The 27,926-nt window shown below is 42.0% G+C and overlaps 1 protein-coding gene across 1 annotated transcript in view; it reads left to right on the top strand.

Annotated features, from left to right (window-relative positions):
- LOC111961265 (protein FAM163B-like) overlaps positions 1 to 26,962 on the top strand; it is a 45,076-nt gene extending 18,114 nt beyond the window's left edge. Inside the window, exons 2-3 of the mRNA XM_023983406.2 lie at positions 24,791 to 24,906; positions 26,477 to 26,962. Of these exons, the coding sequence (XP_023839174.1) occupies positions 24,814 to 24,906; positions 26,477 to 26,878 (495 nt within the window). The 5' untranslated portion in view covers positions 24,791 to 24,813 and the 3' untranslated portion in view covers positions 26,879 to 26,962. The remainder of the gene's footprint in view (positions 1 to 24,790; positions 24,907 to 26,476) is intronic.
- Positions 26,963 to 27,926: the final 964 nt, after the last annotated feature.

Here is a 27,926-nt window from a genome sequence, read left to right as displayed (position 1 = left end):
CGAAGCCTCCGACCACATCTTTGGATCAAGCATAAATTGGCTTTCACAGTAAGCATATGGCTCAGTCCTTTTGGCCCCCTTGGAAGTATAGGGTTGGGTATCACCTCAGTCTATATTTTACTGACATAGCTCACAAAAAAAAACATGTATAACATGTATAATGGAAATATATTTGTGCGATGTTTATGTTTTGCCAGGATTTTTTTCTCACCATGTGATATGACCCAGGAAAAACTGTGTGCCATAGTTCTGAGAAATGTTCAGGTGCATTGCAATAATTCATGGTGCGGCACCAGCACATAAACAATGTGGAACTTGATGAACTCCCAAGCCTGTATAACAGTTGGTTTACACTGTCATGGTCAGTTGGGCATATTTTAGCTGTGTCACCGTGTCACTGGCAGCATCATGTTCATCTGGACCCTGTGACGTGTCTGTCTCTCTGATAAACTCATCCCCCCCCCCTTCTCTCCATCTCACTCATTCGTCCCCCCTTCTTTGTGTGCCTCATTTCTCCAGTCTCGGTGGGGATTGATGGATCTCTCTTTTTTTTCCTCTCGGGTGCGCGCTCTCTTTCTCTATCTCTCTATTCCGCCACCTGCCTCACCACTGCGCCATGCCTCACAGACGCTGGAGGAGGGAGATGACGGGATGATAGGAGGACAAAAGAGGGAACTGTTGTGTTCATATCTTAATCTTTAGCTAGATTTCCGTCCAATTTGGTACAGATTTTCATGTGAATATTATAGAATTTGTATGAATTTTTTTTGACATTTTACCACCAGAGGTGTTTCCATCAGACTGACTTTGTTGCGGATAAAAGTCTGTACAGATATGGGATCTTAATTTGAGCCAGTTTGCTACAGCAGGAAAATAATCCTGCAGCAACAGGAAATGCAAAATATTATGTTGATTATAATTAATGGTCATTTTTGTAGGGGTTGGCACATTTTTCGTAAGGGAAAAAAGTGCAAATTACAAACTTCAGAAGCTTTTTTTCAACCTCAAATTCACTACAAGTTGAACATTTCCTGCATTGCAGTGTAGTTTTTTTTCTCAAAGGAACTCAGGCTTTAAGCTTACTCTTGAAAGTTGTAATAGTAGAATGCATAAGGTGAGATTTCGAAATTGGGTAGTGCATCATAAGTTCCTCTTGTCATGTCAGTCATTGCATACCTTAGAGAGCTATTTAGGTTGTCCGAAATGTCCAGATCTACTAGCCCACGTCAGCTAATGTTTTTTTTAGCCCATAGATACTGTTGTAATTTATTAGTCACTCAAATATCGCATGAATACACATTAGACATGGCAAAATGTACACAATTCAGTGGCGATTTTAGCATGTAAATCTTGGTGGGGCAAAAAAGAAAGAAAGTGGGATGCATGCCAGCAAAGCCACTACAGAACATAACACTAAACAATATATTAATTGCACTATACCGGTTACAAATGGTGCCCACAAACTGTTAGGGCCTACATAAAGCTTTCCCAACAGCAGTCCCAACATCTACCACTGCTACACCTGGCTGTCAGCGGAGCCTTGTCTGGCAGCGAAACAGTTCATTCAGCCTCATTTACTGCCTTTTAGCTTATATGGCTGACTTGCTTAAACAAATGTGGTTTCTAATGACAATTGAGATTACAAACTGTGGCATAAGGGGACGACAAGCGGATAAGAGGCAATGCGTAATTTCGATTAAGACATTAATGAGTGAGCTAGGACGGACAAAGTCAAAATAACTATTTGTTTAGCACTTTTGAAATGTACAGCGACAGAATTCAGAACATGAGCCGTTCTTACAGTGCTCTCCCTGTACACCAAGTCAGAACCGTAGGATGAATAAAGGCGGCATATAATCAGACAATAAAAGCTCTAATAATATTCGATGATTACATTTCTCTAAAACAGGTTATAGGCTACATGTGCACCACCAAGTCAGAACAGTAGGCGAAATGAAGAGGGGTAAATAGACCAAATTATTAGGGTGAGGCACATGGGCTACTAACAGCTTACTACACAACATACACTTAGTATTACTTTCTTAACTACAGTATACATATCTCCCTGGCATATTACATAATTTATGCAGAAGCATACAATACATTTTTGGACTCACCTTGTTGTGCTGTGCTCACTTGAACAGGAAGGTGGTCCTTCGTGGGCAATTTTGTCATCAAAGTCTGGCATTCTCTGACTTTATGGTGCTTTCAAAACAACTGGGAACTTGGGGAAAAAACAAGGTCGAATCATGATGACGTCATTGATCTTCAGGTCGTAGCTCTAGAAAGAGGCCGGATTTACAACTCCAGTGTGGATGACCATTGAAAACGTATTTTCCCAGTCGGAGCCTGTTTATTCCCTACTTCCCAGTTGTCTTGAACTCACTGAAGTCAGGTTAACAGTTGTTTTGAGCGCGGCACAAATCATGCTTCATTGACAGCATGGCCAATGTTGAATGTTTATCATTTTAAACTTGGAAAGATCATCCGAGATAAGGGACCACACAACCACTCCACTGAATAGCAGGCAAGTGATTGCTTTGCAATGCTTGCAGTTTGCCACTGTCACTGATTCCTTCCAAACCACTCATTGTTGAATTTGTGGTGTAATTTGCTTGTTGTGTAATGTTTATGGCCGATGAGCACCGATACGTTTTATCTGTAATTTCTCTTCATTATTTCTCTTCATATGACAAGGATTAAAAAGGATTTGCCAGTAGATTGACTAATAGCTAAGATGTTGAAAGTATGATGTTGACATGATCAGTCCAATCAAAGGTACTGTACATATAATGTGATTTGATTTCATTTTATCTGTGGCCAATGACCTTGAGCCTTCTTGGATGGGCACTTCTAATATAACTCTATGGCACCACCCATGTAGCTAGAATCTTTTAACTCTACCTTTTAGTGGTTGACCGATTATGATTTTTCAACGCCGATACCGATACCGATTATTGGAGGACCGAAAAAAGGCCGATACCGATTAATTGGCCGATTTTATTTTTTAAATTTTTATTTTTTATTTTTTTTATTTAAGCAGACCATGCGATTATCTGAGGACAGCACCCCGCTTACAAACACATGAAAATAATTTTTCAACCAGGCAGATGCGACACAAAAGTCAGAAATTACGATATAATAAATGCCTTACCTTTGAAGATCTTCTTCTTTTTGCAATCCCAAATGTCTCAGTGACACAATGAATGGTCATTTTGTTCGATAAATTCCTTCTTTATATCCCCAAAATGTCCATTTATTTGGCGCATTTGATTCAGAAATACACCGGTTCCAACTCGCCCAACATGACTACAAAGTATCTAATAAGTTCCCTGCAAACTCGGTCCAAACATTTCAAACAACGTTCCTAATCCAACCTCAGGTATCCTAAAATGTAAATAATCGATAAAATTTAAGCCGGGATAATCTGTTTTCAATACCGGAGAAAAATGACACGGAGCGCGCTCCTGTTCACACGCACAAAAATAGTAGGGACCTTCAGAGTGACACATGGAATGAATAGCACTACTTCTTCATTTCTCAAAAGAAAAACATCGACCAATTTCKAAAGACTTTTGACATCTAGTGGAAGCCATAGGGACTGCAACCAGGTTCCTAATAAATAGGGTTTCCAATAGAAAACCATTGGGAAATCCTATGACCTCAATTCTTTTCCCCCTGAATGGTTTGTCCTTGGGGTTTCGCCAAATCAGTTCTGTTATACTCAGACATTATCTTAACAGTTTTAGAAACTGTAGAGTGTTTTCTATCCAAATCTACCAATTATATGCATATCCTAGCTTCTGGGCCTGAGTAACAGGCAGTTTACTTTGGGCACGCTTTTCATCCGTACGTCAAAATACTGCCCTCTAGCCTTAAGAAGTGTTAAACAATATATCTAAAAACAAAAAGTGGTAAGAATTATTGGCACCTCTGTTTTCAATACCTGAGCCTTTTTCTAAAATGTTTTATGATATTGGAGAACACGTTGGGAGGGATCTTAGACCATTCCTCCATACAGGATCTTTCCAGATCCTTCGTCTGCTCTTATGAACGGCCCTCTTCAATTCAAACCACAGGTCTTCAATGGGGTTCAAGTCTGGAGACTGAGAAGGACATTACAAAATGTTGATTTTGTGGTCTATTAACCATTTTGTTGTGGATTTTGATTAGTGCTTGGGGTTATTGTCTTGATGGAAGATCCACTTGTGGCCAAGTGTCAGCCTCCTGGCAGAGCCAACCAAGTTTTTGGCAAAAATGTCCTGGTACTTGGTAGAGTTCTTGTTGCCGTTGACCTTAACAAGGGCCAGTGGTGTAAAGTACTTAAGTAAAAATACTTTAAAGTATTACTTAAGTCATTTTTTGGGGTATCTGTACTTTACTATTTATATTTTTGAAAACATTTACTTTTACTCCATTACATTCCTAAAGAAAATATGTACTTTTTACTTCCATACATTTTCCCTGACACCCAAAAGTACTCACATTTCGAATGCTGCAATTGAGTACTTTTTCCACCACTAAGTACATTTAAAACCAGACTATTTTAGACTTTTACTCAAGTAATATTTTACTGGGTGACTTTCACATTTACTTGAGTCATTTTCTATTATGGYATCTTTACTTTTACTCGAGTATGACAATTGAGTACTTTTTCCACCACTGGAAGCAAAATAGCCCCACAACAAAGATCCACCACCATATTTTACTGTAGGTATGAGGTACTTTTCTGCATATGCTTGTGTTTTTCAACGCCAAACCCACCACTGGTGTGCGTGGCCAAAGAGCTCTATTTTCATGCCATATGACCATAGCACCGGGTCCAATCCAAGTGACAATGACCTTTTATCAAACTCCAGGCGGTGCTATGGTCAGATGACATGAAAATAGAGCTCTTTGGCCACGCACACCAGTGGTGGGTTGATAAACAGTATATTCTTTGGGGAGCAATTTCAATAGTATAAAATAATATTTCATTTAATATTTGATTTGATAGTCTTTTTTTGCTCATCTTTATCAAGGGTGCCAATAATTATGGACCTGACTGTATATAGCCTATACATACAGTGCAATCATATCATAGATTAATTAGCTAGACATGGGTTGAATGGGTATATGGGATGCATCCTAAATGGCACCCTATTCCCTATATAGTGCACTACTTTTGAACAGGGCCCTTTGGGACGTAGCAGTGGTCTTATATAACAGTCCACTTCACAATGTAGTCACGTTAAGTTGGTGAAATCAGTCACTCATGTCCCGTCCTAGCACTTTATGGATAGAGTCACAGTCACAAATTAACCTTGAGTCCGTCGCTGCTGTTAGTGTGTTGACTCAGAAGAATGTTCTGTCACAACATTGAAATGTAAAGGCCATGGTGGAAGAGACAAGGTGTTCGTTTACTGGCTGTTGTCATGGGTAGAGGTGAAACCCATGAGACAAGGATGTAACATGTTTCGTGTGAAAGGGAGAGACATGAAGAGCGGGAAGCATAATAAACAATATCCTGGGCCTAGCAGACGCTCGCTACGCTCAGGTACATTCTGTTAATCTTGATGAATTTCATGTTGCATTTGTCCTCTCTCGCCCTATCTCCTATCCTCCACTCTTCTCCTCCACCCCCACACATCTAGTCAACACACACACACGCTGCACCTGTACGCTCAAATAAGCTTGTGAATTGTTTCAGGTACAGTATCTGCTGGTTGCCATGGGGACTTTGTATCCATCAGAAACCACAGAGGGTGTGGAGAGAGGGAGAGAGAGACCGTGAGTGAGTGAGTGAGTGAGTGAGTGAGTGAGTGATGAAAGGAGAGACACAATGTGGACTAATGCTCATGAAAGCGCTGAGGTTCAAAGCATTGAAAATATGTTTTAATTGTAGTCTGTCAGAGCAGAGGGACAGGTGTCAGGGAGATGGCATGGTGTCCTTGAAGAAGAAAATGAAAGGGGTTAGGAAAAAAGTGACAAAAGATGGGAGAAGTGTCTTTGAAGAAGGGAAAGTGGGTAGTTTATAATCGATTGCATTGACAGGCTTTTATTAGAGCATCTCCATACCCAGGCTCTAGGAAGTGTCAGTTTAGAGTATGAATATTTCAGGGAAAAGCTGACGTTTATTGATTTTAGTCATACGGTACAACAAGGACGGTGGCTGCTTTGTGATTCCTTACCTAGGTCAGTAGGCCTATATACTCTGGGACTTATTGAAAGATGGCAAAAGCCAGCATAATGTCAAGATTGATCTTTAAAGTGAAAAGTGTTGGTTCATTTTTTTCCGAAACTTCAGTCGGCTCTACGGTTCATGCAACTTGGTTCGGAGGCGAAGTAGCGGCAGCATTTCGTTTTCATGCAATCAGGAAATCTCAGTTTCTGTGTGCCACTGACCCAAGGGTTTTGTACCTGGTCAGTCATGTGCTCAGCTGCGATTGCTTTTTAGATACCGCCATCCTCAAGTAACTCAATTTCTCTCTGTAATAAAAACTGAAAGCGTAACGCCAAAAGGCTGCCTAATATCCCGGAATAAATCTACTTGAAGGTCTGAACAGGTGAAAAAAAATAGACTTTGTGATTCATAAATCAAGAATATTCCCCCGGGTATATGTTTCATCCATTTTGAAATGTCTTAACGTTTCTACATTTAAAGGCATAGCGACAAAGCCTATCTATCATTTACTAATGCTATTTGGTTAGATGGTGCCTAGAGAAGGGGTTATGCAGTGCAGTGTAGGTCGGGCCACACAAGGTTTGTGTCCCAAATGGGACCCTATTCTCTATATAGTGCAACACTTTTGACCAGAGCCCTATAGGAATAGGGTGCCATTTGGGATGCAGCCAAGGATGTCCAATCCATTTCTTTCGCCCTCCATTGTCATTCATGTGTTCAGGAAATTAGTGTATCTCTCTGTCCTACAAATAACTTTGAGCCTATTCAGTGGAGGGGAAAATAAGGAATTGCATCAATTAAAATCAGTACAGTACAACGAAAGGTTTTACAGTACATATCTACTGTTAGGATTGGATTTATTTACTATTGACATGGACTGGAGGTGACTCTGTAAGGCTAACGAATGGTCTCTTTTGCTTAGGTGTGCACTGCTAAAAATAAGAGTACTTTGCGGTTCTATGTAACCTTTTTGAGGGTGAACCAAGCCATTGAAAACCTGTTTGGTTATAGCACCATTTCTTCTGGCACTTTATGGTACATTAGGTGGGTTCTTGGTGAGATAGAGCTCATGGAGGTTTGTACGGTGAGGCTAAAGTGTGTACTTTCTATGCACATTGTCCTTACAGAATGAAGAAGACAGCCGAGCGAAGAACATTCAAGTTGTATGGTTGTCACTAACCTCGTCCCCAGGCTCGAATTGCGGGCTCATACAGCCTGGTGACACTGTGCAGCAAAGTGGAACTTGAGGCAGGAGAGGGAGTGCTACAACTGTATTAGATGGGACTTTGTTTTTGAATGCAGATTTTCAACATTTTTCAATCTTATATCAAATTGACCATATTATTTTTGGAAAGCGTTCGGGTGTATAAAGTTAATATGGGAAAACTATTTCTACTATTTCTATTTTCCAAATTCACTTCCTTGTTCAAATCATCTTCTTCTATGATATAATGGCGGTCTGCAAACAAACGTTAAAGGTTCATGCCGCCACCTACTGTGCTGGAGTGTGTGGTCAATCACAGTTGGCAACATTTCTAAATCCTCCTACCTAACTCAGTACTTCTGAGAAAATAAAAAAGAGCCCTACTAACTTCTAATATACAATCCCCATCCCCCAAATCCCTTCCAAATCCCGTCCAACCTCAATGACCATACACTTCAGTGTTCCATAAACTATACACCCGTAATAAATTGTCCTGATCAGAGCTCTATAAATATCCATCAACGATTATCTATCAACACCCCATTCATATCCAGAGAACGAGCGCATAAGATTCACCACTTTGTTTCAAAATGTATGACATGATCTTTCCATATACAGTATATCGCTCATTGAACCATAGACCCGATTATTTGTACTTAGAAACACTCCCCATAGGCTGTCCATACAGAAACAACTGTATATTATCATCAACTTTATTCTTCAAGAAGAACATACAACATGTTTCAACATCCACTATAGCTTGTTGAATAGATTTGATCACATGAGACATTCCTTCCCCTCTTCCAAATATCTCCATCAGCATATAGGGAAGCCCCAATACCCYTACCTACATTGAAAACACATTGTTAATCATAATGTTGAACAAAATAGGACTGATAGCACTGCCTTGAGGAGTACCATTGTCTACTCCATAGGCATAAGATGAAATGGATAGAACGATTGACCAGCCGGCTTGGGTAGCAATCCTAGATTAAATAAGAAGGCCAAACCCAGTTATATAATCTCCCACCAATACCAAGTATTTCCATCTTAATCAGTAGGCCTTCTCTCCACACAGTGTCATGAGCATTTTCAATGTAAAAAAAAAAGACAGTTAGCCAGTTACTTTTTCCAGAGCATTTTTTTCAACTTCATTGCTCACCTTTACTAATGCATCCAAAGTAGATCTACCTTTACGCTATCCACTTTGACATTGACTCAATAAACCTTCATGTTCCAGGAAATATCATCTTTTCCATCAGTTTACACAAGTTAGAGGTCAGTGCTATTGGTCTGTAACTATCAGCACATGAAGGGTCCTTACCAGGCTTTACAAAAGGTCATATTACCGGACGTTTCCAACCGGAAGCTATAACCCCCTCACTACAAATCTTATTAAATAATCTCAAGAGAACATGTATGACCTCATCAGGTAGATGAGCGGGGTGGCAGGTAGCCTAGTGGTTAGAGCGTTGGGCCAATAACCGAAAGGTTGCTAGATCGAAWCCCTGAGCTGACAAGGTAAATATCTGTCGTTCTGCCCCCTGAACAAGGCAGTTCCTAGGCCGTAAATAAGAATTTGTTCTTAACTGACTTGCCTAGTTAAAAAACTAAAACATAAAAAAAAAAGATGCTTAAACATTACTTAGCATTACTTAGCATTTAACATTACTTAGCATTACTTAGCATTTAACATTACTTAACATTACTTAACTGATTATGACCCGAGGCTGTATATCCACAACCTATTAAGGCTGAACGCATCTCATGTATGGTAAAAACAGCATCCAAAGAAGAGTAAACAGTATCCCTTTTCTTATAGACATGAACATTCCAAATCTCACACCTGCGTTGCKTATGTACTGCATCCAAAATAACCCCACTATGTACCCTAGCAAATGTCTTCCCAACAAGTCAGCTTTTTCTTCATCAGTTAGGGACATTTTTTGACCCACAACCAAACCTGCAATTCGAGTGGACTTGCTTCTTCCAGTAATCTTCTTCAATATAGACCATACATCCCACAGCTCAGTACCCCTGCCTATTGTAGAGCAGAACTGTCTCCATGCATTGCTCTTGACAGACTTAATGACCCTACGTACTAAAGCTCTCTTCCTTTCAAAATCAACTCGATTTTTCGGAGTCATATTCCTCTGTAAGCCCTATTTCTTTCTCGAATAGCCGCAGTGCACTCTTCAGTCCAACAAGGAACCATCTTCTTTTTCTCACCCACTTCACTCACTGGTACGTGTGAATTCGCAGCACTCAAAATCAGAGAGATCACAGAGGCAGCACAAACATCAACCGGCCTCTCTAAAGACAACTCTCCAACAGACTTTAAGCAATGATCACCAAACTTGTCCCAGCCTGCTTTATGAAAGAGTACCGTTCAGAAGATGGGGCTATCTGGAGTAGTAACATCAAGGTTCATGGTACACGAAATCAGGAAATGATCCAACAGAATCATTCATTACATCCCATTCACACATAGATGCAATAGAGTTAGAAACCATTGTGAGGTCCAGGCAGTATGTAACCCCTCTAACAACATCAACTCTTGTACCACATCCATCGTTAAGACATACGGATGCTCTTGTTTCCATCCTATCTTACACAATAGTACCATTAGCMTCTGTATGTGTGCTTCCCCATAAACTAGTCTGTGCATTAAAGTTGCCGCACCATATCTCTTGATATTTCATCAAACATCGCTACAGATAGTTGACAAGGGTTGTAATTTTTTTTCAACTTAATATTACTACCTGGACTGTAGATTTCCACCATCACACATTCATATTCAGATGGGACAGGTATATTACGATATACAAGACCTTCCCTTATGAACGTAGCACACCCACCAACCTGTCCTATTGATCTATCAGATTTGATTGAGCAATAACCAGGAATAATAAAATCAAGATGTGGTCTAAGCCATGTTTCTTGAACACATATCACATCTGGTTTGATCTCAAAGTCTAGATGGCGATGGACTGAGAGATCAGCCAATTAAAACCAGCGATTGTTTCGTATGCTCCTGCTATAGACTAATTGCCTGCCGCTATAGACTAACTGAATTCTTCCACTGCTCTATCGTTGGCTACGTAATTCAGTCTGAGACTACAATCGTTGAAGTAGATTGTGGTGATGTCAAAATGAGGGGGGTTGTACAAAGCAAAATCATCAGCGATTGGATCATCTCTAACCAATCAGAGTATCAAAGCTAATGATGAATAAAATGAGTTTTCCTGGGTAGCCAGGAAAATAGACTAACCTAACGTAGTAGCCGTAAAAAGATGCCTGTTCCCACTTCAGTCTTTCCAGGGGAAAGCCGGATGTTAGCGTTTTCTGGCGGATCCGCATAGGCTAGCTAGAGACTTCCAGTCAAGTCCCGTTCTGAGGCGCTGTGAACCAGACGGTTCATCAGAAAGAGAGAGACGACCGTTGGACGAGATTAGGTTGTCACCGTTAAAAATAAAGAACGTTCTAGGAGTGAGAACACTTCTAGTTAATTATTTGGTTTCTCTGAGCTAGCTAGTTGAATCATCCCCTGTGGTAGTGTCCCTATTTCCCGGTGCGTGTCTTTCACCCCCCCCCGTGTATTCTCTTTCTCTCCCTTTTCAACTTTATGATGGTCGAAAGTAATTGGCAAGACTCCTATTGTGGTTTGTGCCATGTTTCATTAACGTACCAACTTGTTCCTTCCGACCCACTGTCTGTGTGTGTTAGAGCCAGAACTACTGTATGTCAGTTTGGGTGTAGAAGAGAGTGAGAAAGAGGGATAGAGAGAGGGGAGAGAGAGGTGTGTGTGTGTCTATTGTCTGTTTTTGAGTGTGTCTCTGTCTCTGTGCCACTGTGTGTACCCGTGAGCATGTCTGCATTGTGTGTGTGTGTGTGTACTGTACACAACACCACCCCTAACATCTGTTATTCCATAAGACACACGGAAGCTGAGCCAACAAGATTTCTCCATTGTTGAACAATGGTGTGTCTCCTGTAGTTTGTGGCGGGACACGCTTGATGTTTTTCTGCTCACACGCCTTCCCGTGTGTCAGTGGTAAATAATTAACGCGGCACGTCGTGTTACGGCAACACATCTCTCGCACACTATCATTAGGTCATCCCTAGGGGACACTATAGGGGACACTAAGGGTTTGGCCTCCACAGCGCTGTGGCTCTCCTTGCGTGTGCACGTGAGTTTGTGTGATTATAGCACATACTGTACATGTGCTAAATTACCCAAACCCCCACGGACCAGGAAAATCTGATCAGACCCCCTACTCACAGAAGACTGAGGGAAAAGGTATTTGCATTGGTAGCTTCCTCAATCTTCTGTGAGTGGGAGTCTGATCAGATTTTCCTGGTCTGTGTGAGGTTTGGGTAATTTAGCACCCGCAACATAATTAGCCACAGGTCAGAGTATAAGGGCACAGGGTGAGACCCAGATGCAGACACGGGAGGCAGATGGTTCGAGTCTCTGATATTTGTTAGTATCCAAGGGGCAGGCAAGAGAATGGTCGTGGACAGGCAAAAGATCATAACAAGGTCAGAGTCCAGGAGGTACAGAGTGGCAGGCAGGCTCGAGGTCAGGACAGGCAGTCTGGTCAGGCAGGCGGGTTCAGAGTGAAGGCAGGCAAGGGTCAAAACCGGGAGGACTAGAAAGAAGACTGCGAAAAGGATAAAGCAGGCGCTCGGAGTAACATGCTGGTTGACTTGACAAAACAAGACGAACTGGCACATACAGACAGAAAACACAGGTAGAAATACCCAGGGGATAATGGGGAAGATTGGTGACACCTGGAGGTGGGTGGAGACGAGCACAAGGACAGGTGAAACAGATCAGGGTGTGACACAGAGGTTAAACCTATCAGTCCTGAGACCCCAGGACTTTCACTTATCTGCATGTCCAGCCCTTATATTTAGCCTCACAATTAAGTGTTTTACCTCACAATTAAGTGTTTTACCATCTTCTTCAACACAGAACAATTTGACATAAATAGTTGCATTCATGAGTTTTATTGACAAATTTCACTCGCAAAAATAAGGTCTGCCAAAAACAAAAACCTGATAAAAATGAATTCATATGAATGCTGTAAGTACAGAAATTGTTGGCTCACTGGGAAATGGGATAACTGTTTGGAGTTTGGAGTTAAGGGATAATGCCCGAGAAGCCGGTGTTTGGAGAATATATTGGCACGGGTGTTGTTGGGCCCGAGTGGAAGACAAGAGCCAGCAAACCGTACCAATATATCCTCCAAATACTGGCTTTGAGGGCATTATCACTTTTATACAACAGGTTAAAAATAAAGACAAAATAAATTCATAAAATAAATTCAAATAATGATCAACATATTTTCATAATCAAAATTATTTCGGTGAATTTATTCATACGATTCCATCCTTCCACAAGACATAGTCCCGACACAAATCCAGGGTTGCTACCCAAGCTGGCTGGTTGTTTGTTCTACGGTTCTGTTGCTAGAGAAGCGACCCAGTCATACAGTCTTTTTTTTCTGTGTCTATTGACGCGACCCAGTCGTTCGTTCTAAATGTTCCATTGCCATACTGGCTAGCAACGTAGTTATCCCTTGCTTGAAAGTGGTACCTTAAGGCGTTTGGAAATTGCTCCCAAGGATGAACCAGACCTGTGGCGGTCCACACATTTTTTTCTGAGGTCTTGGCTGATTTCTTTTGGTTTTTCATGATGTCAAGCAAAGAGGCACTGAGTTTGAAGGTAGGCCTTGAAAAACATCCACAGGTACACCTCCAATTGACTCAAATGATGTTAATTAGCCTATCAGAAGCTTCTAAAGCCATGACATCATTTTCTGGAATTTTCCAAGCTGTTTAAAGGCACAGTGAACTTAGTGTATGTAAACTTCTGACCCACTGGAATTGTAATACAGTGAATTATAAGTGAAATAATCTGTCTGTAAACAATTGTTGGAAAAATTACTTGTGTCATGGACAAAGTAGATGTCCTAACCAACTTGCCAAAACTATAGTTTGTTAACAAGAAATGTGTGGAGTGGTTGGAAAACAAGTTTTAATGACTCCAACCTAAGTGTAAGTAAACTTCCGACTTCAACTGTACATACTATACACATTTTACCTGCACAATCTATTTTACAATAGTAATATTTTGTTTGTTTTTAGTCCTGGCCTTCCTCTATTTGTGATGTCCATCCAGTTCGATTTCTATTTGTTACTGTGCTATTTCACAAAAGTTCTAAAYCTATATACATTTTACAGACGCCGCATGTTTTACATTTGTTATCTTGTTGTTATTAGTCCCACCCTTCAGCTCCATTCAAACCATCTATCTCTTAACACCATCCATTTTGGATTTCCATTTGCCATATATTTTTTCAACTGTGCTGTGATGCTTCACAAAAGTACTGAACCTTTCTATTCTCATAGTTTCTACAGATTGTAAATGAAAGATAAACATTTTTGCTAAAATAATTATTATATTATTGATAGATTGACTATGACTTTTTAAATCACCCAGTATTGTTATCTGCAGTGTTAGTTCTAGGTAAATGTTGCAATTCTTCAGCCATTCCTGGACCTGTGACCAAAATCGAGCTACATATGAACAGTACCAAAATAAATGATGACAGAGTCTAATGAGTCTAATGACTCTGCCTCCTCGCAGAAAAATCTGCAGAGCTGAGAATATTGTATCCCCCATATATATAACATTCTATTGGTTGCAAGAATTTTTTATAACAATGTACATTTTAATCCAGGTTGCATCACATCCTGCCATGATTGGGAATCCCATAGGGTGGTGCACAATTGGCCCAGCATCGTCCGGGTTTGGCCGTCAATGAAAATAATAATTTGTTCTTAACTGACTTGCCTAGTTAAAAAAAAGGTCAAATAAAAAATGCAGAAAAAAATAGATACAAAAAAAAAAGCTTTTGTTTTGAATCCGGCGTTGTTTCATAAACCATTCATAAACCATTCATAGACCATGTGCCATGGAATCGGTACATCGAAAATCTCTTCCGAACTATTTTGCAATTCATATGGCACAGCTGTCAATTTATGAAACTAGTATGTATTTTTATTTATCACAATTTTCTTGAACCATTTTTGGTCTTTAATGCAGTGCCGACAGACAAGTTCCTTACTTTTCCCCCTTCCACTTGCCTCTTCCATTTTTGGGTAATGCTGCAATTAGTTAGTTGTAATTTTAGGTAGAGCAGACATTTCCATAAGTTTGTGTCAGCTGAATGTGTGACATAACTCTACCAGTCCTATTTATGATATCATTTACAAAGATTATACCTTTTTTTWAAATTATTATCGAAAAAATATTTCATTTTTTAATCAATTAGTATATTTGAGTTTAACCACAATATTTGTTGTGTCTTTTCAGGTGGATAAACTGAAATTGCAACCTATGGCTTGTTTAAAAAATAACTACTTTGGAGATTTCGTTTTCAAATAACCGAAAGTGAGCGGTTGTAATCTGAATAAAGAGAAAAAGGCCATTCTTGAACATGGGGTGAGACATTCTTACTAATTTACTAGAGAACCACTTCGGATTTAAGTATAACTTTTGTATGACTGATGCCTTTAGTGAGAGGTCTAATGCTTTAATATTTAATAAGTTCTGCCCTCCGAATTCATATTCATTATATAAATAGGCCCTTTTCATTTTATCTGGCTTGCCATTCCAAATAGAATTGAATATCTTTTGCTCATATAATTTAAAAAGCAGGTCACTAGGTGTATGCAAACCATAAGCAAATAGGTAAACTGTGATATGACTAAAAAGTTAATCAGGGTGATTTTTCCACAAATAGACAGTTATTTTCCTCTCCATGGTAGCAAGATCTTATCTATTTTTACTAACTTTTTATAAAAATTTATTGGAGTGAGATCATTTCTTTATTTCGGGATATGTATACCGAATATGTCCACATCCCCATCAGACCATTTTGTTKGTAAACTACACAGTGATGTAAAAGTAGCATTTTTTTTGTGATCCAATACGTAATATAGTACACCTTGGTTTTTATCCAGAGAGGTTAGAAAATTATCTAGATCCTGTGTGAGGCTGTGTATGTCACTGAGCTAGGAGTGGTGGGTGCGGAGTCAGGCTCAGAGAGCAGAGGATTTGGGGTTTCCRTAATTTATTCCGGACAGAACAAGGTCACGCCAAATAACAATAGGCGACAAATACTGACCTACCCAAAACAGGACATAAAAACAGTCCAACAAAATAACAAACGCAACCATCTACACACAGAGCAGAAAATAAGCCCGCACAAAAGCAGGCGGGCATAAACGGCTTAAATAGCCCTGAACAAAAACCCCAAACGAGAAACAGGTGAAACCAATAAAGACACAACCAACAGAAAAGGAAAAGGGAATCGGTGGCAGCTAGTAGACCGGTGACGACGACCGCCAAGCGCTGCCCGAACAGGAAGAGGAGCCACCTTCGGTAGAAGTCGTGACAGTGGAGGGATTATAATTGTTTTTAAGCCATGGATTTCTAATCCCTTAATATTATTGTTGGATCTGATTTTAACAGCTAACTTTTCGATGGCAATAATAAATAGATATGTCGATAGTGGACAACCTTGTTTTACTCCTCTTAACAGTTGAAAACTTTCTGAGATGTAGGCATTATTTACTATTTTATACCTAGCTTTACTATACATAACTTTAACCCATTTTATAAGAGATTCTCAAAAATGTAAACATTCCAGGCATTTATATATGAACTCCAGCCGTACTTTATCAAAAGCCTTTTCAAAGTCAGCTATGATACCAGGCCTGGATTCCCTGATATTTCATAGTATTACATTTTTTCCAGTACTTGTCCTATATTATCTCCAATGTATCGTCCATGTAAAAAATCTGTCTGATTAGGATGAATAATATCTGACATAACCTTTTCAATTGTATGCGCTAAGCATTTAGCTCGAATTTTTGCATCACAACACTGAAGTGTAAGAGGCCTCCATTTCTTTTTTTTAAATGGACTGGATCCTGTTTCAATAATAATGAAATCAGACCTTGTTGCGTGTCGGATAAACTAATAATGGTCCTCTGAGTATATAAAAAAAAAGTTTGGTATATTTCCACTGGTATGCCATCCAGCCCTGGAGTTTTCTCAGACTTTACTGTCATCATGAAGTTCCTCTATATTTTGGCCTTCACATGAGTCTTTCTGTACAGATGTTCATTTTACATTGTTAATAGGAAAATAATCTATACAATTAGCTTAGTGGAGATGGAGGAGACTGAAGGGAAAACATTCTTAACTTCTTCAGCACTGTCCAATTTACAGTAGCTATTACAGTCAAAGAATACCATGCTATTGTTTGAGGAGAGTGCACAATTTTGAACATGAAAAGTTATGAATAAACAAATTAGGCACATTTGGGCAGTCTTGATAAAACATTTTGAACAGAAATGCAATGGTTCATTGGATCAGTCTAAAACGTTGCACATACACTGCTGCCATCTAGTGGCCAAAATCTAAATTGCAACTGGGCTGGAATAATACATTATGGCCTTTCTCTTGCATTTCAAAGATGATGGTACAAAACAAATACATAACGGTATTTTTTTCTTTGAATTATCTTTTACCAGATCAATTGTGTTATATTCTCCTACATTTCTTTCACATTTCCACAAACTTCAAAGTGTTTCCTTTCAAATGGTACCAAGAATATGCATATCATTGATATGCATCTATCGTCTTGATAGATGTTCGAGAGTCAACACCTTTAGTTGTGCTACCTTTTTGGTTTGCTTCCTGTCTTTAAGTTTGATGTGGGTTAGAACTTCCGGCGCCGACAGAGATGGCCGCCTCGCTTCGCGTTCCTAGGAAACTATGCAGTATTTTGTTTTTTTACGTGTTATTTATTACATTGGTACCCCAGGTAATCTTAGGTTTAATTACATACAGTCGGGAGGAACTACTGGATATAAGAGCAACGTCAACTCACTATCATTACGACCAGGAATACGACTTTCCCGAAGCTGATTCTGTGTTCTGCCCACCACCCTGTAACAATGCATCGGATCCCAGCCGGCGAACCAATACAACGACGCCGTAAAAGGGGMAGACGAAGCGGTCTTCTGGTCAGGCTCCGTAGACGGGCACATTGCGCACCGCTCCCGAGCATACTACTCGCCAATGTCCAGTCTCTTGACAACAAGGTTGATGAAATCCGAGCAAGGGTAGCATTCCAGAGAGACATCAGAGACTGTAACGTTCTTTGCTTCACAGAAACATGGCTCACTCGAGACACGCTATCGGAGTCGGTACAGCCAGCTGGTTTCTTCACGCATCGCGCCGACAGAAACAAACATCTTTCTGGTAAGAAGAGGGACGGCGGGGTATGCCTTATGATTAACGAGACGTGGTGTGATCATAACAACATACAGGAACTCAAGTCATTCTGTTCACCTGATTTAGAATTCCTCACAATCAAATGTCGACCGCATTATCTACCAAGAGAATTCTCTTAGATTATAATCACAGCCGCATATATATTCCCCCCAAGCAGACACATCGATGGCCCTGAACGAACTTTATTTGACTCTATGTAAACTGGAAACCACATATCCTGAGGCTGCATTCACTGTAGCTGGGGATTTTAACAAGGCTAATCTGAAAACAAGACTCCCTAAATTCTATCAGCATATCGATTGTGCTACCAGGGCTGGTAAAACCCTGGATCATTGTTATTCTAACTTCCGCGACGCATATAAGGCCCTCCCCCGCCCTCCTTTCGGAAAAGCTGACCACGACGACAGAAACTAAAACAGGAAGCTCCCGCTCTCAGGTCTGTTCAACGCTGGTCCGACCAATCTGATTCCAAAAAAGAAAAAAAAGCCAACAACATTGACGAATACGCTGATTAGGTGAGCGAGTTCATTAGCAAGTGCATTGGCGATGTCGTACCCACAGCAACTATTAAAACATTCCCCAACCAGAAACCGTGGATTGATGGCAGCATTCGCACGAAACTGAAAGCGCGAACCACTGCTTTTAACCAGGGCAAGGTGACTGGAAACATGATCGAATACAAACAGTGTAGCTATTCCCTCCGCAAGGTAATCAAACAAGCTAAGCGTCAGTATAGAGACAAAGTAGAGTCGCAATTCAACGGCTCAGACACAAGAGGTATGTGGCAGGGTCTACAGTCAATCACGGATTACAAAAATAAATGTCTTGCTCCGAAACAGACTAAACAACTTCTTTGCTCGCTTTGAGGACAATACAGTGCCACTGGCACGGCCCGCTACCAAAACCTGCGGACTCTTCTTCACTACAGCCGACGTGAGTAAAACATTTGAACGTGTTAACCCTCACAAGGCTGCAGGCCCAGACGGCATCCCCAGCCGCATCCTCAGAGAATGCGCAGACCAGCTGTCTGGTGTGTTTACGGACATATTCAATCAATCCTTATCCCAGTCTGCTGTTCCCACATGCTTCAAGATGGCCACCATTGTTCCTGTTCCCAAGAAAGCTAAGGTAACTGAGCTAAACGACTACCGCCCCGTAGCACTCACTTCCGTCATCATGAAGTGCTTTGAGAGACTTGTCAAGGACCATATCACCTCCACCCTACCTGACACCCTAGACCCACTCCAATTTGCTTACCGCCCCAATAGGTCCACAGACGACGCAATCGCAACCACACTGCACACTGCCCTAACCCATCTGGACAAGAGGAATACCTATGTGANGCACACTGCCCTAACCCATCTGGACAAGAGGAATACCTATGTGAGAATGCTGTTCATCGACTACAGCTCAGCATTTAACACCATAGTACCCTCCAAACTCGTCATCAAGCTCGAGACCCTGGGTCTGTGCAACTGGGTACTGGACTTCCTGACAGGCCGCCCCCAGGTGGTGGGGGTAGGTAACAACATCTCCACCCCGCTGATCCTCAACACTGGGGCCCCACAAGGGTGCGTTGTGAGCCCTCTCCTGTACTCCCTGTTCACCCACGACTGCGTAGCCATGCACGCCTCCAACTCAATCATCAAGTTTGCAGACGACACTACAGTGGTAGGCTTGATTACCAACAACGACGAGACGGCCTTCAGGGAGGAGGTGAGGGCCCTCGGAGTGTGGTGTCAGGAAAATAACCTCACACTCAACGTCAACAAAACAAAGGAGATGATCGTGGACTTCAGGAAACAGCAGAGGGAGCACCCCCCTATCCACATCGACGGGACAGTAGTGGAGAGGGTAGAAGGTTTTAAGTTCCTCGGCGTACACATCACGGACAAACTGAAGTGGTCCACCCACACAGACAGCATGGTGAAGAAGGCGCAGCAGCGCCTCTCCAACCTCAGGAGGCTGAAGAAATTCGGCTTGTCACCAAAATTACTCACAAACTTTTACAGATGCACAATCGAGAGCATCCTGTCAGGCTGTATCACCACCTGGTACGGCAACTGCTCCGCCCACAACCGTTAGGCTCTCCAGAGGGTAGTGAGGTCTGCACAACGCATCACCGGGGGCAAACTACCTGCCCTCCAGGACACCTACACCACCCGATATCACAGGAAGGCCATAAAGATCATCAAGGACAACAACCATCCGAGCCACTGCCTGTTCACATCCAGAAGGCGAGGTCAGTACAGGTGCATCAAAGCAGGGACCAAGAGACTGAAAAACAGCTTCTATCTCAAGGCCATCAGACTGTTAAACAGCCACCACTAACAGCCACCATGTAAAAAATGTATCACTAGCCACTTAATATAATGTTTACATACCCTACATTACTCATCTCATATGTATATACTGTACTCGATACCATCTACTGCATCTTGCTGCATCGTGCCTATGCCGTTCTGTACAATCACTCATTCATATATCTTTATGTACATATTCTTCATCCCTTTACACTTGTTTGTATAAGGTTGCTGTTGTGAAATTGTTAGGTTAGATTACTCGTTGGTTATTACTGCATTGTCGAAACTAGAAGCACAAGCATTTCGCTACACTCGCATTAACATCTGCTAACCATGTGTATGTGACAAATAAAATTTGATTTGATTTGATCATTGCTTCAGGGCCTGAGCTACAGGCAGTTAGATTTGGGTATGTCATTTTAGGCGAAAATTGAAAAAAAGGGATGGATCCTTAAGAAGATCCTTAAAGTACTTTACTTCCTCTTTCAAATTATCATTCAGGGAATCATGAGTGACTCAATCATTTGTAACAAGTTTCAGTGAAAAGTTATTGGTAGCATTTCTATGTTGAAGATTGAAAAAAAATATATCCTAATTTTTCGCCATATTCCATCCAGTTAGCTTTATTTTTATAATATATTACACTGGATCTTTCTTGAATAAGTTCCTCCATTTATTTTTGTTTTTCCTCTAACTTACTCTGAGCCTCTATGGTACAGTTTTTATTGCTATCTATCTGTACTTTTAGTCCTTCAATTTTCTTTGTTAATATGGACTCTTTGACCTAAATTGCTTTTGTTTTATAGATGAGTACTGAATGAGTACTAAAGGCACATTTAAAAGTGTCCCATACAAAACGTGATCTGCTGTACTTGTGTTATGTAGGAAAAAGTCAGTTATAAATTMTTCTGTCCTAGTTAAAAACAAGTTATCATCCAGTAGGCTTCGATTAAATTTCCAATACCCTAGCCCACGTGGAAATTCTGTAAGAGTAATATATATGCCAAATATGTGATGGTCCGACCGCATTCTGTCCCCTCTCATCACTTTTTAAAACTTTTGGTGCCAGAGMGAATGACATAAGGAAGTAATCAAGACGGGTAGCTTGATTGAGCCTCTGCCATGTATGTCTCACTAGGTCAGGGTATTTAAGCCTGCATATATCCACTAATTCCAATATATCCATGACATTCATGATTTCCTTGAGTGCCTGAGGGTGATAGTTTGTAGTGTGATTTCCTTTACGGTCCATAGAGGTTATTAATATCTCCCAGTCACTTGTGTTAGCTTATTACAGTATTATAGACACTATGTCCTYGGATTTCCTCTGATTGTCCACGTAGAAGAACCCCCTCAAATTCTAACGACTCTTGTGTAGCTTGTGAGCATCATAGAGCAAAAGATGTTACACATCGTGAGAGTCTCAGCTTCCATATATAGCTTTTAATAGTTTGTAGTCAAACCATTCAGACTCAACAGACATTTTTGTAAAAAGACCCGGCCCCGGGCCTCTTTGGGATCCACCCTTGTCTCACAAATGCCGCTCTAGCTCAGCCCCCGTTAATCAGACAGACTAATGGATACAGAAGAAATAGATGAATCCAATGGTACAAGAAGTCTGCAGCCCAAACACACAATGTTTAAAAGGGGTTAGAAGTTGAAAACCTGCCGACGTTACGATTCATTAGGTTAAAGCGCATTGACCCAAAACTAGCTGGTCAGCACAACCAAGTCAGTACCATATAAATTGAATGATATAGCTAGAATAGAGTGATTTTATGTCTATGGTCAATACTCCCAGAGGCACACACAGACATATTACCCAAAGATATTTGTCATATTTTGTAGTACAATACTCTTTTTATGATATATTTTTTTAACACTACCCTCTGTCCTTTCTGTATGAGACTTTTATTCTGTTGTCTTTTAAATTCTCTTTTCTGTTTCTTTCCAATTCTTAGCACAGATCTATTGATTTCATTTGAGGACTTGAGCTGTAAATTTGATTTGTCAAATTACAGTCCATCCGGTAGGTATGTGCTGTTTGTAGACAGCTTGCTAGATTGACTTTATCAGATCCGTCGGGCCAAACAAGGTAAAGGGCCTTTGGCAAAGACAGGTTCTTGCTCTCTCTCGTTGGACCTCAGACACACTGTAGCTGGACAGGAGAAGAGGTTACGTTGGTTGGAAAGTCAGTGAGTGCAGTCTCAGATTGGTGTGTCAGTCAGTGCTAAGGTTGGTTGGTTAAGTTGTTACTTTAGCTGTTACCTCAGTTGTTATGATGTGATAGCTGGACTACCACCGTTGCCATTATAAACTCAGCAAAAAAAATAAACGGCCCTTTTTCAGGACCCTGTCTTTCAAAGATAATTCGTAAAAATCCAAAGAACTTCACAGATCTTCATTGTAAAGGGTTTAAACACTGTTTCCCATGCTTGTTCAATGAACCATGAACAATTAATGAACATGCACCAGTGGAACGGTCGTTAAGACACTAACAGCTTACAGACGGTAGGCAATTAAGGTCACAGTTATGAAAACTCAGGACACTAAAGAGGCCTTTCTACGGACTCTGAAAAACACCAAAAGAAAAATGCCCAGGGTCCCTGCTCATCTGCGTGAACGTGCCTTAGGAATGCTGCAAGGAGGCACGAGGACTGCAGATGTGGCCAGGGCAATAAATTGCAATGTCTGTACTGTGAGACGCCTAAGACGGCGCTACAGGGAGATATGACGGACAGCTGATCGTCCTCGCAGTGACAGACCACGTGTAACAACACCTGCACAGGATCGGTACATCCGAACATCACACCTGCGGGACAGGTACAGGATGGCAACAACAACTGCCCGAGTTACACCAGGAACGCACAATCCCTCCATCAGTGCTCAGACTGTCCGCAATAGGCTGAGAGAGGCTGTACTGAGGGCTTGTAGGCCTGTTGTAAGGCAGGTCCTCACCAGACATCACCGGCAACAATGTCGCCTATGGGCACAAACCCACCGTCGCTGGACCAGTCAGGACTGCCAAAAAGTGCTCTTCACTGACAAGTCGCGGTTTTGTCTCACCAGGGGTGATGGTAAGATTTGCGTGTATCGTTGAAGGGATGAGTGTTACACCGAGGCCTGTACTCTGGAGCGGGATCGATTTGGAGGTGGAGGGTCCGTCATGGTCTGGGGCGGTGTGTCACAGCATGATCGGACTGAGCTTGTTGTCATTGCAGGCAATCTCAACCCTGTGCGTTACAGGTAAGACATCCTCCTCCCTCATGTGGTACCCGTCCTGCAGGCTCATCCTGACATGACCCTCCAGCATGACAATGCCACCAGCCGTACTGCTCGTTCTGTGCATGATTTCCTGCAAGACAGGAATATCAGTGTTCTGCCATGGCCAGCGACGAGCCCGGATCTCAATCCCATAGAGCATGTCTGGGACCTGTTGGATTGGAGGGTGAGGGCTAGGGCCAATCCCCCCAGAAATGTCCAGGAACTTTGCCGGTGCCTTGGTGGAAGAGTGGGGTAACATCCCACAGCAAGAACTGGCAAATCTGGTGCTGTCCATGAGGAGGAGATGCACTGCAGTACTTAATGCAGCTGGTGGCCACACCAGATACTGACTGTTACTTTTGATTTTGACCCCCCCGAGCTGAGTTTAGAATCTTCTGAATGGCCCGGCCAAAGGTCACTGCCAAAGAGGCTCTCAGTTTTGGTTAAAATACTTGTCAGCGCTTTCTGTTTTCATTTGTCTCTGTATTGACCTCTATGTAAGGTTCAGTGTTCAGGGGTCATCCATCCCTGACTGCCCAGTGGACCCTGACTTAGTCCTCGTCACACTCATATAATATATTACGTCATAGAGGTTGCGACCTTTCTCCCACACAGCTCCCTCTCATCCTCTCTGTTAAGAACACAGAGATGCTGCTCCATCTCTTCATCCATCTATCCTCAAACCTCTCTCTCTTGCTTTCTCTCGCTCTCCATCCCTCAGTTCCATCTGGGTCTCCATCTCCATCAAACCTCTACCTCTTTCTCTCCATCTCTTTTCCCCGGGCGCCAAAGACGTGGATGTCGATTATGGCAGCCCCCCGCACCTCTCTGATTCAGAGGGGTTGGGTTAAATGCGGAAGACTCATTTCAGTTGAATGCATTCAGTTGTACAACTGACTAGGTATCCCCCTTTCCCTTTCCTATCTCTTTTATGAACCGGTCGCTCTACTCTCATCTCTGCATCTCTCTCCTCAAAACCTTTCCACCCATCCTCTCCCTCTCCTTTTATTTTATCTTCCCATCTCTCCCTTTCCTCTCTATCACTCCTCTCAATCGCTCTACGCTCTGTCTTTCCACTTATACCTCTTTGCCCTCCGTCTCACTCTATTCATCTCCCTTCCATCTCCCCATCTCTCCCTCCCTCCCTTTCATCCTTCTCTCTATCTGTCCCTCCACGACTCATTCTCCTGTTTCTTTATCTCCTCTATCTGTGTTTCAAGCAGTGAGACAAAGTCTAGATTATGTATAGGAAGGATAATTCAGTGAGCGTTACTGGGGATGACACAGAGTTAATCCACTTAATGAACACAATGCACTCTCTCTCTCTTGCTCTACCTCGCTATCTATCTCTTCACCCTTTCTTTCCCTCTATCTCTTTTTCCATTCTCTCTCTCTCTCTCTCTCTCTCTCTCTCTCTCTCTCTCTCTCTTCTCTCACTCAATTACCCCCCCCCCTCTTTCATTCTTTATTTTCTGTAGGCCGTTGATGGAGAGGATTTCGAATGACAGCCGGGACAGTGGTCATCACAGGCGGTATTTTAGCTACAGTTATATTACTGTGCATCATCGCAGTACTGTGTTACTGTAGGCTGCAGGTAAGCCCCTCTTACAACCCTCTGGTCCTCTCTTCATTGTGGTCAGGCCATGTACTGTCACTGAACTGTTACCGTCACAATAAGCATCAAGTCACTCCATACCTCTGATCGAGACCTCTGACTGGGTGCTTAATAATCTGCTTCAGTAAAACTGAAAGCCAAAAACAAAAAGGCATGGCACACCATGTAATTCAATCTAAATTGAAAAGCCTTTATTTAGTTTCCTTTAGCACTGACGCACTTCAGCAAACATGTCTTCATCAAGGCGTGCCCCTCTGGACTGTTCCCCTCTTCTCCGAGGTCAGACTATGCGGCACAGGGAGCTCCACGTCACAATCACCGCACGCTCCGTAAGCAGTTAGACATCACAACATCACAACATCACACACCCTTTGAATATTCAAGCTGCACATACTGACTTGGATATGTCCCGCCTCGCACAACTTGCTGGGTGACTGTTTCTCAGAGCATTCAGAACTCTCTCACTAGACTACATGTTTTGATGCAGAAAGGGTTCTTTGGTTCTGGAATATCTGATGTTTTGTGATCATCAAACCTTCAGTGTGCAGATAGAACTGGGTAGGGTAGAGCGGGGTAACTTGAGACAAGATGTACAATGTAGTGTACAAAGGCTGTGTGGAGAACTGGGTAGGGGAGAGTGGGGTAACTTGAGACAAGATGTACAATGTAGTGTACAAAGGCTGTGTGGAGAACTGAGTAGGGGAGAGTGGGGTAAATTTGGCCACTTTTTACATTATAAGGTATAAAGACTTAGTGTGTTTAACTGGGTAGGGGAGAGTGGGGTATGTTTGGAACCTTATTTACATTATAGTGTAAAACCTGGTAGGGGAGAGTGGGGGGTGTTGAGACATTTTTACAATGCATTACCATAAGACAGTAAGTGGGTCAGAAAGAGACGACATTTAATTAACGAACCATCCATTCCTATTCCATTCAGCTAAAAGATAGACATCCAGCTCCTTTTCTCAGAGTCATGTTAATGTAATTGTATAAATACTTGGTTAATCTCCCATCTCTCGCTCATGCATGCTTATGCTCTTTTCCAGACTCCCTCTCGGTGTAATGTTGCGTAACAGATCACTGTAATGTTTGGTAACAGATTACCAAACTGCAATGTGTGCCACATGAGACAGCTTCATAAAGGCAGCATAGATTTAAAACAGACCTGCCATCTCATTCAAGTACTGTAGCTGTCCATTTGAATGGATTGCTCTTTGTGTCATCTCCTGAATGTTCTGCTGTCACCTGCACTTTGAATACCAAGTATTGTTTCTCTTCATGTTGGTAATGGGCTTTCCAAAAGATACTTTTAAGTCTTAAAGTTTTTGACACTCTTGTTTGACCCAGGTTGGTCACAGATCAAATAGACCTAAGACTTTTTTTTATTCTTAGTGATAGACATGCTGTGATTGTTAATGTTCTTATCTCCTCAGTCTCCCCTCTTTCCCTCTCTCTGACCTTATTATTGTTGTACGAAGGAGAAGATTTCTTATTCTCAAGGATATGCAGTGAATATTGACGTTCCCCTCGTTTCTTGTCTCCCGGACAGTATTATTGCTGTAAGAAGGAGGAGTCTGAGTCGGAGGAGGAGGAGCCCGACTTCGCTGTGACGTCCCGCCTCCCGCCTGTACACTCCAACCACAACATCGTGGCGGCGTCGGCCGCCGCCTCCAACCCCAACGGCCCCGCCCTCTTCACACCGCCGTTGGCGCGTAAACTGACGCGCTCGCAGACATTCTGCCCATCGTGCACGCACCATGAGCTGCCCTTCTACCTGCAGCACCCGGACGGACTGCGGAACGGCGGCGACCGCATCAGCTACCGCAGTGTCCAGCAACACGACCTGGACCTGCCCTTAGAAATGCCCAGCTACCACAAACTCAACCTGACCCGGTCGGTCACTATGAAGGACATGTTCAACCGCAGCTGCAGCATCAGCACTGACGTTTAGTGGCATTAGCGCCACCCGGTGGCATTGAGGACTCATGGAAATGGATGGATAATACAATGGGGACAGACAGTGGGACTGTGATTCTCCCATGAACCTCGGTCTTACACTCAATTATAACCACACATTAACTGGCGAAAAGATAAATCTGCGAGTTTGTCCTCTCCTCATTCTGCTTGGTCTGTGGTACAGTAGGAGGTTGACCCTGAAATAGCATAGAGTTTCTACACTGTCTGGACTCATACTATTGGATTACCCTAAACCTAAACCACCTTCTGGTTGAAATCCACCAAATCAACTCTACCTTTAAATAACAAAAAACAGACTTTGCGTAGTTGCTGCTAAAGAAACCAAGAAACCATGGTGATAAGGAGGAGGGTTATGGAGGCTACTCGCACTAGTGTGTCTCTCCGCCAATCTCCAGCCTGATCACCAGAAAGGGGCCGGAGCAGATCACATCCCAAGTTATGGATTATTCATCCATCGCATCATGGTTTGGAAATGGAGGAAGAGGGGGGGGTACAACATGTCAAAGACCGTAAAAATGTTGGAGATAAAAGGCTTGTGTTGGAAAGTAGGGGGTGGAGTCTGTTTTCTACATGCAGTTTTCTGGGGGGGGAAGGGGGGGAGCCGTGTTGCTATGAGAGCATTAGAGACGTGCTGCTTCTCATGGAAGACCAACCAGTGGGGATGGCTTGATCTTTTCTTGTACACAAAGCAGGAGATTGGGATTCTGTTCTTAATCTCAATGTGGATTAAGTTAGGATGAGAGGTGTGTGTTTTACATACCAAGGAAGTGATATATGGAGATAATCCTAGCCAGCGCTGTACACAACACGTTATCCTACTTTTTTTAGACTCTAATTGGGTTGCAATAACATTAAAAGGACATTAAAGGGGGGGCGTTTAAGTTAAGTTATTTATTCATGTGATTTACCAAACAGAATGTGCCCAGGGTTGGCTTAACCCGTTGGGATAAACAAGCTAAGTGGGTTTTGAAAATAGTTGTCCTTTTCTAAAGTTTTACTTCAGTCGTTATCATTACTGAATA

This window comes from Salvelinus sp. IW2-2015, linkage group LG4q.1:29 (genome assembly GCF_002910315.2).
Source record: "Salvelinus sp. IW2-2015 linkage group LG4q.1:29, ASM291031v2, whole genome shotgun sequence".
Taxonomy (NCBI): domain Eukaryota; kingdom Metazoa; phylum Chordata; class Actinopteri; order Salmoniformes; family Salmonidae; genus Salvelinus; species Salvelinus sp. IW2-2015.
The sequence above is the reverse complement of the archived record's forward strand: the minus strand, read 5'-3'. Positions and strand labels throughout refer to the sequence as shown.